Source organism: Propithecus coquereli, unplaced genomic scaffold (assembly GCF_000956105.1).
Source record: "Propithecus coquereli isolate 6110/MARCELLA unplaced genomic scaffold, Pcoq_1.0 Scaffold414, whole genome shotgun sequence".
Lineage (NCBI taxonomy): Eukaryota > Metazoa > Chordata > Mammalia > Primates > Indriidae > Propithecus > Propithecus coquereli.
The window spans coordinates 1,125,009-1,143,290 of record NW_012149886.1 but is presented as its reverse complement, the minus strand read 5'-3'; the positions used below and the strand labels follow the sequence as shown (position 1 = coordinate 1,143,290).

General features: G+C 39.2%; 1 protein-coding gene across 2 annotated transcripts in view; it reads right to left on the bottom strand.

The window, feature by feature from the left end:
• Positions 1-341: 341 nt before the first annotated feature.
• The window catches only part of ARPP21 (cAMP-regulated phosphoprotein, 21kDa), a 153,444-nt gene continuing 135,503 nt past the window's right edge, over positions 342-18,282 (bottom strand). For both annotated transcript variants that reach the window (XM_012653138.1, XM_012653139.1), the window contains 2 exons: positions 2,443-2,591; positions 342-1,122 (listed from right to left, as the gene is read on the bottom strand). In XM_012653138.1, coding sequence (XP_012508592.1) covers positions 865-1,122; positions 2,443-2,591 — 407 coding nt within the window. In that variant the 3' untranslated portion in view covers positions 342-864. The remainder of the gene's footprint in view (positions 1,123-2,442; positions 2,592-18,282) is intronic.

Sequence of the window (18,282 nt, the reverse complement as noted above, 5' to 3'; positions counted from 1 at the left end):
TCCCACCCCCCCAGTCCATGGAAAAATTGTCTTCCATGAAAATGGTCCCTGCTGCCAAAAAGGTTGGGCACCGCTATATACCTAAGGCAAGGTATATATTTCAAAATTGTGAACTCAAGCAATGAATGAAAGGATGCCATCCTATTTTCAGGACCCCCGTAGTATTATGACAATAAACTACAGTTGGTTAAGTCTTTGCCTGCAACATCTCCCCATGTGATGCCAGTTCACTTACAAATACCCGCAGCATCTTTTTCATGCATTATTCATAAAACAGTGCTCAAAAGGGATAACAGTGACACATAATAAATACACATTGAAAGAGAGAGTGAAAAAACTGATGGTAAAAACATGACCTTCCTTTATAAGGTCAGATAGTTTTATTTTGGTTAAACACTACAATACAGTATATATCCATTAAAAAAGAAAACTCTATAGTGTATATAAATTATTCCTTCCATTCATCAGTTCTTTTCTTTTCCATTACAGCTTTGGTACAATGTGATTTCAGTATATAATTTTTAAATACTTTTAGCATCACAAACTCAACACAAAGTACAAAACTAATTCAAATTAGGGATATTATAATCTACACAGTGGTATTCAGTGGTAGGAGAAAATCTTACCTTGATGAATTCATGTCACTAGCTAAGCTATAAATGCATACCTAGCAGACATGACAGAAATATGCACCATTAACCAGCTAACATGTGTATTAGTCTTTGTTTATTTTTTACAGAATACCAGCAGCAATCATTTGAGTGTTGAGTGAATACTTAAGTCCTCAGCCAGTTTTCCCATGTTCTTCTTCTTCCCTTAAAGGCCATGAGTAATATCTGAAGAAATGCACCACAGCCGGAGCTCTCAGAATTTGACCTGCCAACCAGCGTTGCTCATACTTGCACAGTTTGTCCTGCAGCTAGCCGACATCACAGGGACGGTGCTGGAGGGGCAGTGTGGGCCAATCAGCCTAAGGTTGTTCTGAGGGGTTGGCGGTGTGACATTACAGTAAACAGGCATTCCATTGGTTGGAAGTGACCCTTGACCTGCCTGGTTAGGTAGCATGATTGGCTGTTGATATGACTGCTGGGGCAGTCCTTGAGAACCCTGGGTCATTGGCACCTGTACAAAGACACAAGCAAGAACCCTTGCATAAAGAGGCTATTTTGGGGTATACAATAAACAGTGTGCTTTCATGAAAAATAGTCAAGCTTTTGTGTTAGATCTAACAGGTCACCAATCCCAGCTCTGCCGCTGATCAGCTGTTTCACATTGGGAAAGTTACTTAACTTCTCTGATTCCCTAGACCATTTGGATAATGGCACCTACTTTGAATTTTCATTGAAAGAATTGCAGAGATGGCATACAGTGCCTGGCACAATGCCTGGCATGCAGTAGATGCTCAGAAGGTGTTACTTCTGAGCTGCCTTCCCTCTTCTCTCTTGATGTCCTGCAGGGACTGCAGTTTGGATCTCCTATCTTGGATTTCTCTCAGTTTGGAAAGCCATACTTCCTTTCTGGTTTTACACAAACAAAGTGACTTGAAGCCTTACATGGTAAAAGGGGATTTTGTCCTGGGCACCTACAAAACTCTCCACCTGCATGCAGCTTTAGAAAACACCTAATGCGGAGCTGGGGTAGAAGTCGATGTAATGTGAGCAAGAATAGTCAGAGTAGGAGGTCGTAAGATAGGTACTTTAGGGTAAGAAGTAACTGGTACAGCTAAATTTAATAATTAAAGCACTTCACTGACTCTTCATTTCTACTTTTGGGGTACTTCGGGATGTAAATCACAAAAGGGTACATAACACCTTCTAAATACTCAACTTGGGTTTAGTCTGCAAAATGCAGTTGTTATGCCCCATAAATGCCCTTTAAGTCTGCTGTCCCCAACCTGCAGGCCACAGACTGGGGACTGGGCCACAGAGCTCTGGTGCCACCCTCTTCCCTCTCCCCCAAGGTTTATGGAAAAATTGTCTTCATGAAACTGGTCCCTTGTGCCAAAAAGGTTGGGGACCACTGCCTTAAATGAATCTGAAATGCCATTTTAAAATACAACTTAAAATTATGGAAAAATGAAGTTTCTTTGGATATGTGCAAAAATGAATGGGACTTTGTCATTCTACCAATAAGCAAAATTTCAATAAAATGCCCAAAGGTCTTTATGAATAGAACTTTAGACTAATGAATTTTCTTTCATGAATAGAAAGTTTATGTGGAAACAAACTTACCAGGGCAGTCTAAAGACATAGTAGTTATAGACGCATATATTTTTCATTTTTTACTTTTCTACTGTAATCTTGATTCAAAGTCAATTATCAACAGCAGCTGGGCCGAGCACCCACGACCCAGCCAACCACCCAACACAGGGACATACCCACATCTTCTACTTTGGCAAGTGCTACTATATAACCCACAATCTTCCAAGCTGCTTATGTGCACCTGATAAGAAGACATTGTTGGGTAGGAAACCATCACGCTTTGCACCGGAGTTCCTTGTTGGTTGCTCATCACGCTCTGACTCTGAGGAGGCTGCTGCACTCCCATTAGGCCTTGGAACCCCTGTTGACCAGACAGGACTGGCTGGTAACCTGTGAAGACAAGCGACCGTTTGAACTGGTTGTGCCAGGACAAACAAAGTGATGTCTTGTGGGCAAAGAGCATTTGTTCAAAAGGCAAGCTTCAGACATCTCAATCTCCGTATCAGGAATGTGTTTGTTATCCACACGTTTACTTCCTAAGAATGTATTTTTTACTTCTAAGAGTTAACAAGATTATGGCTTCAAAAATTCACCAACACTTCTAATGTTATGCACAATGGTCCAATGAACACGCATGACAATATTAAAGTCTTCGTGGCACCAACACAGAAGCTTGTACTCATATGAGTTGACTGCTACAAATTATTATACCTTTCATATATAGCTTTTTCTTTGGTTTCAATGATATTTGGACAATTCACAGATTAGCAAGTTATTTTAAAATTATTAATAGATTAACCCCTTCCCTTATTATCCCATTTTCCTGGACTAATTCATTTCACACAGAAACCATCAAATAGCCTAATAACTTTCCATGAATTCTATGTTTTTATGTCCTATTGAACAAAATGATTCACTACCCTGAATAATTTTCTATCCATTGCCTTAGACAAAAAGGCAATAGTCAGTGAAAGATATGCCATCCTTTTATTCTGTTTAACCACCAGCTTCCAAGAGAATGTTCTGCTAAAACACTCCAATAAGTGACCATGTATATATAATAAATAACAGAGAATGCAACATTTAAAAAATTTATCTGTTTGTGTCCTTCTGGGTGAGTCAGTTGTTTGGCTTTCTTTTCTTTCTTTTTTAAGTAGACCAGAATTGATTTATTCTAATTATTGTAATCCTCACCACAATGAGTGGTTTAAAATGCATTTTTAGAAGAAGGATTTGAATTGTTCTTATAAATATTGGAAAGAACATTATGATTTAGGTGAAAATGACATAGCGGTAGAGAAATGAAACAGAAACTTTATGCTGTAAACTAAGGTCCTTCCAGAGCTTATATTATTAACCATGTTGAGTACTTGAGAATAAGTAGAACTGTTGTCTGAATACAATTCTCTTGGAGAGAAGAATCTTTAAAATTCTAGATTTTCTTAACAAACACTGAGCTAAGCTTTATAACCAGATTTTCCAAATTGAAAGCAACAGTAAAAGAAAATACCTAATCAATATACATCATTAATAAATAACCTATATTTTGGGTGCAAGTGAGAGTTCTAACATTATATTGAAGAAGGATAAAATTATAGTCTTTACAGAAGACAATATTAACTATCCTTTGATATACAAAAATACACCTTCATTCATTTCAGAAATACTGTAGAAATGTGGCTTGTAAATAGTCACTGAATTAAGAGATCAGCTCAGTTCATCAAATGAGATAGAAGCAAGTTGTCCTCAGTTTGGAATACCTGATAGAGCAAGTTAGGGAAAAGGCTAATTTGGGAGGTCTGGGCTGTTCCTAAAATTGGTGAGTGGAGCCAGTGTGTGATTTAACCCTTTGACCTTCTTTATGTATCTTATTGTTTTATGTTCCTAATATTCGTTTTAATTCATTTTCACAGTGGTTTTAATTTATTGAATTTTTAAGTTCTTATAAAGATACCACATATTATGAATATATTTGAGGGTAATGGCCATCTTCCCTCCCACTACATTATGTCCACAAGTCAAAGCTTTCCTTTAATTTGCCGAGCAGGTCTATTTAAGACTAACAATACCAGCTCTGAAGTCTGCATACCTAGGATGTTTACAGTTTGTGCAATAGGGAAAAACCATCAGATTTGGGAAGAAGAAATACAACCTAGGCCATTACTGTTACCACTACCTCCCAGAAGGCCTCAAACGCAGAGGCACTTTAAGAGAAATTTCTTTTAACATTAATTGCAGAATAATTGTTTTCTATTGTTTTTCATTGTCTAGATCTTCCATTCTAATTCATATATCCAGTTGCCCTGAAAAATTTTGTGGCCAATTTACCATTTTATTATGATATTATTCCAAACCACATCAAGTTCTTTGTAGCATGAATTATTATATACATAAGAAAAATAACTTAGTATAATTATAGAAAACTTACAACCAACAGACTTCCTTACCACTTTGTTCTACAGCAAAGAGCAGGCAATGTGAACTCACTCTCAAGTCCATATAATTGTGAATATAATAGGGCCTTATTTCTAACCCTAACCCTAACCAACCCTAACCCTAACCCTGACTTGTGCTGAAGATTTAAAGCACAAGTTGAAAATGAGAGAAGAGTCATTTAATATTTTGGCTAATATTTTATCATACAAGAAAGCCCAGTTGGCCTCAATGGATCATTTGCAGAACACATACAGCTATTGTGGAAGCAAATACAGGAGCGGAAGGGAAGGGAGGAGTAGAGGAAAGGGGAGGAGAGAGGAGGGTATCACCTAGTGTCTGAAGATTATTTATGTATTTCCTGATTGAATCCTTCCATCCTTTCACAGAGTTACCTGTTCAAAAACAAATTTAGGTGGTCTATAGGAGATTTATCTATTACACCAGCTTCTAAACCAAAACTGGGTGAAAGGAAAATAACAGAGCTGTTAAGACATTCAGAAAACAGAATGTCTTGGTAGGAAGAGGAAGCAAACATCGAATAACATTCAAGGAGAGGAAAAGAGTGGGGAGGCTGGGGAGCCCCATCCCAATAAAGGCTCAGAGCCAGTGAGAGCGGAATTCATCTTTGCTGCCAGCACAGATGCAGAGGCGCTGCCGCAGCATCCCCCTCCCAGGCCTCCTCCGCCTGATGATTTGTGAACTTTAATATTCAGTTATGCATAGCAATGGGCTACCAGCTCTGCACTGGGGTTCCCACTGTAAACACACTTAAAGCAAATAAGGATTTATGAGGACAGTGAACACTCCACAATTTCAAAATGAAAACTTAAACGTAAAGAGAGCCCAATTTATATTCATGAATCCCATTCCTTTCTCAATTCTCTCTCCAGGCAAGAAATTTACACCTGGAATAGTTTAATTGGGGGTACTCATTTCTTTAAATTATGTCACAGAAGGTAGGTAGCAGAATGGTCCTTAAGACAGGCGGCTGCCTGGAATGTGAATCCGAGCTCTGGTCCAGAAATAGACAAATAGAAATGAGATAGCAGTGACCTAAGAATGAACCAACAGTGTCTGCCGGGGACACAACACACCCGAAGGCAGAGATGGCAGCACTGGTGGCAACCTGCTTATCTTGTCTATTCAAATGAGAAATGTGTTCCAGTTTGTCAATTCTTAGCTGTGAAATGATCACTTTTTCATATTTATTGAGGATTAGCACGATATAATGCATCTTACAAAACTGAAGCAGCAACAGTGTCTGCCCCGTAGGCTTGCTGTGGAGATGATAAAGACATTAGCTATTTTTATTATTTCTTTTTCAGTCAAGATTGATTCAATTTTCAAGTCACACATGTCATTTATTTTCTGAAGGTAAAAAGGTTAGGAATGGACAAATGCCTCCTAGCAAATAAAAGAACGCACTCTGCTAAAAATCAAGGAGTTTATAAGATTTAAAACGTCTGAATCGTATAAATCTGAAAATTGGATAGGGTTTCTATGATAATACAACAGCTGTTGAATACCATTTGTAGTTTGAAGGTATTTTGTTAATATTTGGGCAAAACCATTTCTCTTGATGCAGCACGATTATGAAGAATCAGAATGTAAATAGATTAAGAATTATAAATTGTCATGATTGTGATTCTCATTATTTTAACTCTTATTTGAGTACTTTGTTACAGATTCAACATTTTGTAAATTAATGAAATGACAAACAAAGTAGCAATCTCTATTTCTGGGTTTCTGTTACCCCTACCATTGTTCTTAATTATGGAAGTTGAAGATGGAGAAGGGACTGGTTAAGAGAGCAAATTTCTACAGAGCAAATTTCTTGAGGAGCTAGCCAATTCTCACAGCCTCTCCTTCCCAATCCACTTAAGCAGTGTAATTTACATGTTGTATTTATTAAGTGAAGTATTCTTAATATGGTAGAATGTCTTTTCAAATGATTAGAGTTAACAATCTGCTTAATGTAAAAATCACTCATCTTGGATGAGCCAAGATACAAATATTTCTCCGAGTTTCTAAGGAACCAGCAAGAGGCTTGATTCTAAATTCAAACTCCGCTTTTTGTACATGGTTTGAGGTGGAATTACAGTAGCTCAGCAAATTCTTGACTGTGGTATTCTTGTGAAGAATATGAAGAAGAAAAATACTCATCTAGAACTAGCCTGTCCTTTTGCTGAAGTTTTATAGTTTGTACATTTTGCCACTTTCAAATATCTGCCTGGTTCTGTTTCTCAGTTTCCTATCGATTTCTCTATACTTCTATCTCCTTTGAAGATTTTCCTTTATAAACTAGCTACATTTGTTGATCACTTACTCTGAGCCAAATGGTGAATTAAGCTTTTTCACCCGATTGTTATGACAATCCTGGGAGGCAGTCATTATTAAAACGTGACTTAGAAGAATGCAGTGATTCATCAAGGTCACACGTATGCTATGAGGAAAGACAAGAATTTAATTGTGGTTTTATGACTTCAACACCTTTGCTTTTACTCACTAAACTGTAGCATTATTTATTTACAGTCTTCTAACTCTCATACCCTCCACATAATCCCTTTTATGTGGTAGGTATTCAATGACTGTTGATTGTATTAACTGTTTTCTCAATAGTTAAAACAATTAAGTAAAGAGAACTAGAGCTACGCTCCACAGTTTGTTAAACAAAATCTTGTTAGTATCAAAGGAAGAAGAAAAGAAAATCAAAGGTAAAATATGATTGCCTGTCAGAACCACTCGATAACAGTTTTGAAGGCTTGTTACTTAGACAATGGGACATCAGACAGAAAGTCAAGAGTGGAGTGTGGGTGGGAGGTCATTCAAATAGACTCCAGTTCCTTCATTTATTTCATTAGTTTCTAATCAGCTGACACTATAGTTTTTAATTACTAGGACTTTTTCAAATAATGGATCTCCTTACAATCTTTGAAGAGACTGTTAATTGGCTCATTTTCTCAATGATCTTAGAATTTTGAAATATAAGAAAAAAATAGCTTAATTCTACACTAAATATAGGATTAATTCAGTCTTTTGGCTGTTCCAGGTAATGGCTGCCCCTAGAAAAATCATTTGGCCTTTGGAAATAAAGACAGTAATCATATTTGAAAAATAAAAACAAGTAAGAGAAAGAAGATACATAGGGACTCTGAAAAACAGCCTAGGACGTCAGATGGAGGTCTGAAGAAATTAAGATCCACTGGGCTACCTGGAGATGGAATGTACAGGTGGCTATCATGCCTTCTAATTCTGTGTGCACTAAGGATTTGTCCCTGTTTCGCTTCATCACTAGGGCACATTCTCTAAGACGGGGTACTTTCTAGCTTCATCTACTTACAGTGCTTTGCTGTTCAAGGTAGCCTTAGGTGGTGGTGAGAACAGATATGTGGCTTGATATTACAGCATTTCTATGATTTTTTGAAAGAAAACCACTGTCTCATGCCTCACAGAGGTGGATTTGGGATAATGGAGGTCCACTACCAGCAACTTTTGAGGTGGATTTGGGATAATGGAGGTCCACTACCAGCAACTTTTGAGGTGGATTTGGGATAATGGAGGTCCACTACCAGCAACTTGCCTGCAACTCTCCCCTCGTGTCAAGGCAAAGACAGCCTTGACAGTTCCACCCACATTGAGGCCTGTAAGAACCAGAGGTCCTCGGGCAGAAGGAAGGCATCTGATTTTGCTGGCCTTTACAGACTGTCCTACTCTAATACAACACCCAGGTAATAAATCCCAGTCACGACAATGTGGGCCAAGTGGGGTCAACTTTAAAAAGCAAGGTGTGCATCTTTTTTTTTTTTTTTGCCTCTATGCCAACCTCCCAATTTATGCAATGTAAAACCCTAAGCAGCGCTTTTAAAACAAAAAGCAGTATAGACTACATTGAAAGAATTTTTTCATTTTCAAACATAGCAAACAGTTAAGATATAGTATAAAAAGTCTCTTGAAATTATAAGTACTGTTCTATTTTTATATATGAAGTGAAATAGCATAAAATGGTTCTAAAAAAAATTTTAAAGGGTACACAAGAAATTGCTTTTTCTTTCTTTTTGTCTGTTGAAGCTTTTTATGACTTCTTTCATCTTTGATGTGAATGTCTGCTTTCACCTTATTTATCGGCAGTCTCTGCATCCATCCTCTTTCTTTTCCATACCATTTATTATGCCGTGATTTTAATTTCTTAGGAAGGCGGTGCAGAATGACCTGCAGGGGAATGGAGGGAATGCAGTACCTGTCCCAGGGAAGACTAGTCCATCTTAATGAATTCGAGGGAAGCTGTGACAGGCCCTAAGTGGAACCATGCTTCCTGAAGCAGTAGTTTTTCTTCGTACTTGCTCTTTTGCTCATTAGCTTTCATACTACACAGAGTGTAATTCTTAAAAGCCTCTTTACTGTCCCCTGAGAACATTCACGCATGGGTCATTTTCTAATGGCAGTACATATCAGATGAACCATCCTATTACTGCAAGCTCGGGGGCCTCTTCACTGTAATTATACCATCCTGATCCATGTTATCGCAAATACAAAGCTGGTTTTCTTTTTTTCTTTTTCTTTCTTTCTTTTTTTTTTAAATCAGGGCAAACATGAGAGACATTGTTAAATGACTAGAGGAATGGATCGTGCACGGAATTTCAATGAATGCCTCTGAGGGAAGCCAGCATTGAATTCCATTTTAAATGGAAGAGGCTGTCATATTATTGAAGTAATTCTCTGAACTTTTCTGGCCCACAGTGCTGTGCTGACATCCAGAGAGCTTCAACAACCCACAGGGAGAAAGGCTGCATGAAATACTCACAAAGGTTTTACTTTCCTAATGAGGTTGTGTGGCTAGAAGAAAATGTGGCATTCTTGCACCTCTACCAGCAGTGTTAATTATGGATATACTTAAAACCAGGCAGGGTGACAGCAAAATGCTGATGAGGCAACATAAGGAGTTTTTCCCCCAGACCAAGCTTGGGGCAATGTCACAATGGAGATGGCTCTAATAGCTGCCCCATGAGACTATTCCTGCTGGTGGATAATTATATTGATGAATTGCTGTTGACCAGCTGACTGGAACAGGATAATCATGAAATCAAAAGTCAAGGGGTCAACAACATTGTGATCAAATTACTGTCACTGCTGCATGAGTACAGGATATAACCCAGCCCTAGGCAACTATCTTGAAATAAGTACTATGGCCACAGATTCAACCTGTAGAAATCCACATATCACTACAACTAGAAAAACTATTTCATAGTCAACTGATGATAAATTAAAAGTTCCCCCTTTAATTTAATAATGTACAATTATTATTATTTAATAAAGCATTATACATTGTTATTCCCAAGCAACTATCAACAATAACTATCTTCTTCAGTTCCAGACAGGCAGGATTTTTACTCAAACATTGCTCTAGTGGTGGAATCTACTGGGAGGCAACAGTAATTACCTAGGGCGGAGACAATGAAGACAGGAGCTAAGTCAGGGGAGGTAGAAATGGAGATAAGGGACATAGCTGCTGTGAACTGTCAGAAGCAGCCACATCTAGAAGTTCCAATGGTATTATACATTTGATGGACATGAGAGTGGATTAACTGACTGAACCATGATAATGAATATCAGTGGTCTGCTGGAAAACTGACTCCCTGAAAAACAAAAGCCCTGATTTGTAGTGCTTGCTGATTTCCCTGGTGTAAAGATTCCCACCGTGGCTGATTTCAAGCTACAAAGGGCTTAATAACCAGCTGGCAAAATTGCTGATTTTTAAAAAGGTGAGCTGCATGAGATAGCTCTGGCACACAAATGACCTAATATTCAATGTCAAACAATCAAATTTTCAGTTCTTTTAAATTTTTGTTCCTTTGAGCCTTCCTCCCATAAACTTTATTGACTATTTGTTCTTTGCCATTTGGTATAACAACGACTATAAAAGCCATTCTCAGAGCGTACACAAGTGGTGGAGACAGGCCATAAATGAAACTTGTAGTACACTAGGACAGGAGCATGTCTCAGACTCTAGAGTCACTGAGAAAGGTGATTCCCCTACTTCTGGGGTAGATGGGGAAGATGGAAAATGTGTGTGTGTTGGGCGGTAAAGTGGAAAGAATCAGGATAAAGGAGGTATAAACATAAGGGCCAGCATGCGCAAAGGCCAGAAATGCAAAAATATGTTCAAAGATTGTAAATATTTAGAGGTGGCAGTAGGTTAGAAATAGGCAGAGGCAATAGAGGGAGGTAGAAATGAAGCCAGGTTCAAGGCCTAGGGCCTTGAAAACCATGTTTTAAAATTGGAACTTAATACTGGAAGACTTAGGGTGCCATGTAAGGCTCATAAGCAGAGCAATGAAATGATGGACAACCGTTTCACAGAGATTCTCACGAGACAGTGTGGGGCTGCATAACCGGATGTAGAGACTCTACTGGGAGCAAAAGCAATAATCTAAGTCAGAGATGATGAAGACAGAAACTAAGGCAGGGTGGTAGTGACAGAAAGAAAGGATACATCAGGGAGAGATATAGGGTGTGGACTATCAGAAACTGGAATCTCTGAGCCACAGGGAGGGGGTGATAGAAAGGAAAAACCCAATAATAAATCCCAGGTTCTGGTTTGGATAAAGGAGTGAACTGTAGTCTTTATCTATAAATGTAGCAGGGACAATTACAAGGAGATGATCAGTAAATAAGTGAGCAAAGGGGCCTGGGGCTGAGGCAAGCAGCCTGCCTTAGAGGTACAGATTTAGAAGTCATCAGGACACAGTTGCTATTGAAGACAATCTATTCATGAGTGGGTACAGATTGAGAGGACTAACAAAATGGAGTTGTAAAGCACAATAATATTCAAATAGTGGGCTGAGAAAATGAAACCAGAATAGGGGAATAAGGAGTAGTAGGAAAATCAGAAGAAGAGCCAAAAGAGAGTGGTACTAAGTAAGAAGAGGGAGGAGAGTGTTTCAAGAAAGAGAAATATGACAATGGCCAGAGCTACACAACTGCCAAAGAAGAGAAGAAAGTAAACCCTAGGCTCAGAAAAATGCTAGTGATCTTAACAGAGCCACTTCAGTGATGGGTCAATCAGCCAGACACGAAGAACAAGGAGATACCTTTGGGAAGCTTGCAGTGAGGCAAAAAGCTGGGCAGAAAACTGGGCAGAGAGCCAGAGGGGTACATGGGGTTGATGGGATTTTATAGTTTTGTTTTTGTTGTTCTGTTACCATGGGATAAATGTAAGGATTTTTATATTTTAAGAAAAGGAAATAAGAAAAAATTAAAAATCTGAGAGAGAGTAAGAAAATCTGTGAACCTGTCAGGATTCATAGCACATTGAACATCAAGGGATGTATACATTCATGGAGGTTGGGACCTGGGTGACAAAGAGTTTGAATTTTCTCTCTGAATCATCTAGTAGCATCTCCCTACTACTATATATCTCATTTGATCCAGCACTAAAGTATCCCGGGTCTTTCCTCCCTGCCAACTTAAGGAAGACACAAGACAACTCAGAGAGCTTATTAGGAGCCACAGCAAAATGCTATAACCTAATATTGGGAAGGCAATGGAAGCCACCCAAGATAACTTCTGATAAGAATTTGAAGGAAAAATGCTCTTATTTATTTTATGAATGTGATTAATGTCCTTTGATCCACATGGAATTGCAATAACCCAAGGAAGACTTGATTCGAAATAAATGAGAAGCCCATGGTCCCAGAAACTCTCCATTAAAAATTAATTGACAAGATCCATTGATATGGACGGCATGTTCTATAGCATCTACTCAGTGGATAATCAAGTGAAATTTTCATGAAGAAACTGAAACAAGAGTCAGTAAGATGTTTTCTGTTACACTGTGGACATATGTTTTTGCTATATATACATATACACACACACACAGACACAAAATGCTAAGTGCCAATGTTTTGCAGATCTAGTTTTTTCTGATTTTTCCTTAAGGTTGAAGTAGATATAATCAGTCAGTTTTAAATTTCAGGATGGCATAAAAATTAAAAGGTCAATTTGTTTATATTTCATTACAACCAAGAGCGATTGGCTGATTTTAGATTTTATCTAATGTATAGCTCATTAAATCCAACAGCAACACAACTGAGCTTGATAAAAAATTTATCTATTATACCTATAACCAATGTTTTTCAAGGAGAATTTGGGGCTAAACATTTTTTAAGGTTGTCATTATAGTCGGAGTTGGGGAACATGGCTTCTGATTCCCTGTTATTCAGTTTTGTCATCCATATTACAACAGATGACCCCAAAGTAAAGCCTCTGTTTGTCAACTGGATGATGTCACAACCCCAAGCAATAGCAAAGAGATACTTTCTGGTCATGTGAATAATCATCTGGATCGTGATTATCCTCAGTAACAGCAATAAGAAATATCTTTAATCTCACTGTGTGGGAAATTGTTATTTAAAAGTATTATTTTTATCTGGATTGAGACAGCAATGAGAAGTCTACAGTTTGTCCACACAGATACAAATGTGCTTATCTTTTCAGGTGGCTGGAACTGGAGCCAATAGTCAACACTTAAATCAGATTTCATGATAATTAAAGTGAAAATGAAACTAAAGTACAAATAGTCTGTCCTGAAGACTCTTTCAATCATCCCTCTAGGCAGGCTGTCTCCATCATGACAGAGCAGTTTCATTCTTTTAATGGCTTGCTCCAGGGTAGGATGAGAAATGATTCAGATCATTCACTGGTTAATTTTTCCTTTCAATCCAAGGCATTCAAGGGTAACACTTGCATTTCATCTTGGTTGAAAGTGCTTTAAGTACCCCAATGGTGGTGGTCAGAAAGCTGTCTGAAGTCCCTTTAGGCTGTAGGAAGAGCTCCCATAAGAGGCATAGCCAGCTTCCTAAACCCCCAGGCAGAGGGAGCTCCGCCTTCAGAGTAATGAGATAATGCAAACTCTGGGTCTAAGAGAGCCAAGAATAGGCTTCACACTCTGTCTTGGCAGGACACTCTCTGAAGTACCACTGACAGGGCACTACCCCGGTCCATCCACACCCAGCGAGGTCTGCACTGTTTGCCACTCCACCCAGCCTCACCATCTCAACTTCGCCTCCGATTGCCTGCTTCTCCACCCAGCTGAAACATTCTTTTCCTGGGTGGATGATTCTCAACTCCAGCCTGCCTCTGAATAACAAGCCTCTGGGAGGACTTGTTAAAACACTAAGTGCTAAACCTTAACTCCCAGAGATTTAGATTCTGATTCAGCAGGTTTGGGTTAGGGCCCAAACATTTGCACTTCTGACAAGTTCCCAGGTGCTGCTGGTGCTGCTAGTCTGGCTACCACACTTTGAGGATCACTGCTGGGCCTTGCCTCTCAATAAACACACCGTCTTGAATTCCTATTGTTTAACCCACTTATTTTTTCCTCCTCACAGAGTGGGTAATGGATCTGGCAAATCACACTTTGTGGGAGGCCATCTCTCCTCTGAATTCATTTTTCTTATCTGTAAATGGGTACAATTCTTTTCTCAAAGGGTGCCAAGATGGGCTAATTACCCTCTTGGAAGGCAGATACCAGTGGTTGAGCACCTGGCAATGACCAATATATATGACTGCCTTCCCTCACTCTTTGCACTCCCCACCTTGTATGGCCTTGAATCACATATTATTACATATTTAGTCCTGCTTCCCAGGTAGATTGCAATCCTTTGGAAAAAGAGCATACCTTGTACATCTCTGCCTAGGCCTGTGTTCTATATTCAGTGCCTCAAGAACATTCGCTGATGATGTTGATAAAAACTGTCCCATCTCACTCACCCCACAAGCATTCCACAATGGCACATAGTAGAAAATGAGCAAGCAAACAAAAACTTGGAGGAAAAGAATGAAGAAACAATGTACACAGCACAGTCCAAAGCCCTGACAATGCACAGAGGGGGCAGAAGGGAAATGATTTATCATCATCACAAGCGTATAAAGAAAAATCTAGACAGACAACAGCTACATTCTCTTATCCCCGTTGCCTCTGGGGAAAAAAAGTTCCTTCTAATAGCAAATCAACAGAACACAGCACAGGTTTTAATTCTACCTCTTGCTGTTGGGATGGGGCAATGATAGGTCCAGAAAAAGAAAAAAGAAGGAAATATGGAAAGGGGCTAAAAAGGAGAGTGGGGAAAGGGAAGGGAAAATGAACCTGAAACAGATTATGTTTGGCATTCTCAAGCTGGTGAGGAATTTGGGAAACTTAGATTCTTACAGCCTCTGTTTTTTAGGACTTCACATAGCAAACCTTGAGTTTGCTAACCAGTGGTCATGCTCCTTTGGGACTGTGCCTTAACCTCCCTTTCACTTACAAGAAAGCAAACAAAAAACCTGGACCTCACTTACTTTCCCTCCCCTCATCGTTTAGGCAGCATACAGCTGGTATTCCTTGCTTTTCTAAAGGCTTTTTGGCCCTCACTAAGCCTGCAGTCGTTCCTTCCGAGTGTGAACAATGAATCTGGAGATGTCCTGATCCAACAAACTCTGGGTGATGAAGCTGAGGTTTACGGGACTAAGAAAGCTACTTGCAAAGGATTACACAGAATTTCTCATAAATCAGGGACTAAATACCATTTTTATGTTAATTTACTTCCCCAGCATACATAGCTACAGTGCTTCCTCCAAATGTGGCAGACTAAATTGCTAGGAATATTTTTTTTTTCCTAAATGCTTACACTAAAGGATTGTGTTGTGTCATGTTGGTAACAGTCCACAATGCTTCAGAATTGAAATAAATGCCATTTTCTTTCCACACATATACCAGTTCTGCTGCTGTTGTCATGTTATTACTAATAACCCAGAGAGTATATCTTGTATATGTGAACTGGAGCTCACCTACCTTGCCTCTAGAAGTTACCAACAAACTTTTGTAAGGGAACAGAGAATAGGACAATAGGAAGAAAGAACATAAGAGCTTTAGAGGTTCAAAGAACTTATAACGAGTTGCAAAAAGTGGAATCCAATCATCTCTTTTGAAACTATCGGCTCAACTGTATCCCAACATTCAGATATTCATATTAGTAGTTAATTATCGACAGGCAAAATTCTGAGCCCACACAGTGTATTACTATAGACTAGACTTGTCCTCACTCAAACAGGGAAAGAAAGCAGGGTCCATTCTTCACCTTAGCTAATAGTACCACCATCTGTGTGCCTTATTTTACTTCCCGTGCTAAGCACTTTATCAAGTGGGTACAATTATTGTTCTCATTTTATAGAAGATGAAAGTGAAGCACAGGAACTGAGTAGATTGTGTCAGATTATACAGCCCAGAAGTGTCAGAATTAGGATGTGGGTGTTCTGGTGATTTTCCCCCATCTCTTCAGGGGCCTGTCAGGTGATGGAATTCCACACAAATGATGAAACTCAAGAGGTATGAAAGAAAGAAAGTATTGCCAAATGAGTAGGCGAGTTAAGGGACCAACAAGTGAGGAAGACACACAAAGCCTAACAAGAGTAGAGAACTATTTTCTCCCCTAGGCCTGAGGGTCTTAGGGAAGAAGCCAGTGTTACCAGAAGCCAGGAAGGGAGTGCTGAGATGGGGCTATCTGCCAGAACCCACTGCATCCCAAGGTGGGAAGGGAACTGAAGAGACTGCTGCTGGCTCTCCCTCTGCCCACTCTCTCCCTCTGTCTGCTCCTTCTCCCTCTGCCCTTTGATTTCTTGCTGCTGATGCCTTCTATTAGCAAAACCCACCTGGATGCCAAAAGGCAAAGAAACCTGAGAGATACAGTTATGGGGTCAGGAGAGAAGGACAGAGAATGGCTATGTGATGAGAGAAAATGCAAACAGAGAATAACCTTCCCTTCAAAGATTACAGAAATAGATTCCTATGTCAGGGAGCATTTCCCTAGCTACGGAGACAATCTGCTCAAATGAAGACTTTAAAAAAGAGTTGAATAATGCTTTTAGTAGAGTACTGTCTCTTGATTTTATTGATCTTTTTTCTCTCCTCAGAAATTATGCTTTCTAACACCTGATACTACGTCAGATGACGCACTTAGCATAACTGCTTCAGCAATTAAGTAAATGTTAACTCTCAAATTTATATGTCATTAGATATTAGGTGGAATATTTGACTCATTGCCCTAATGCTTGCCTTTCCATTTGGAGGAAATGGCAATGTTTGTAGGGAACTGATAATAAGTTAAGAAGTACTATTGAGCAATGTTACTGTTTAAATATCCTGTAGGGCAAAGAAAAAAAAAGTTAAATTATAATTCTACTCAAGCAGCATTACTACTCATTTTGTTGAATGTGACATTTTCCTTCACCGGCTGCAGAACCAGATGGCTGAGATCAAATACATAATAATGGGTGAAGAATATTTCAGGGAAGATGAAAAAGAAAAAACGAGGATCTAGTTTATTTCTACAGTGACCCTAACAGGGCCTTGCAATTCCACAAGCATCTTTGGTTTAGAAAATGCTCTGTTGTAAATCAGTCTCAAGTTTAGTACGTTTAGCCATAATTCATTGTAATATTTAAAGCCACCATCAGCAAGGTGAATGGTATGAAGGGATTCTTAAATGAGACTTTAAACTTCTTTCTATTGCTAAATCTAAGGAATTTTTGTTTTCTAATAGAAAAATCACAAGCTCCGTAATCAGTCAGACAGGAGGCTAAATGTTGGCTCTTCCAACCCACCGGCTCTGTGATTCTGAGAAATTGCCTAATACTTTTGAGCTTCATTTTTCTTGTCTATTAACTGGGAGCAAATAATTCCTAACTTCCCAGGGCTTTTGTGAAGGTTAGGTAGATATCAGGTAATGTGATTTGCCCAGCACATGGCATTTTTTACAAGGTAGTTGGCATTAATTTCCACCACATGGTCCTCAGTTAATGGAAGTATTTTCCCTCTATCCAGAATGGTACCTTAGATGAAGAACAAACTGGGTATTGATAGTACCAAGATGGACCCCACTTGCAAAAACAAACACACACAAATCCTGGAACTTCCCCAGTTGACAATGCCCAGGCTTCAACAGCCAGAATTTCCACAAGAGCCAAGGCACAGTCATTATGTACTATCCATATGGAAGGGATGGTGGGTCATGCAGTAATGGTGCTATTCTACCCTTGGATTACACAGACAGTGTAATTTGTAGCAGAAAAAGCAGTAGAAGTATCCCTGAATGTGAAGATAGGCAAAACACCCAGGACAGCAGGGACTGGAATGGGCAAGATGGTCCTAACTAGGGAGCAGACGGTCTCACAGGAATTATCTGGAAAGGCACATGGGCCCAGACTCCCAGCCATGGTAAAACAGTGATTTCTGTGACTTTATGACAGCAAGGCTGATGCATTCCTTCCTTAGAAGCTTTACTCCATATATGTCACCAAGGACTCAGAGGAATTTGAGGCCTCCTTTTTGTTCCCATATAAAAAACAAACCTAGTTCCCTATGTTTTCGTCTCCTAATCAAAACTATGCTTGCATCTCCTATAGGCTACCATTTCCCTACATCAGAGTCCTCAGGAAAAGGAGAGTTCCCCTTCATCGAAAGCCATCTGAGAGCAAAAGGGTGATGAGTGTACACTGGATTCACACAGGTGCCTTTCAATCTTTTTCTGGTGACTTATTAAATGAAGCTCCTGTCATAGCGTCAAAGATAAGCCATAAAGCATTGGCTCCCTCCTCTGCTTCCCCCGGC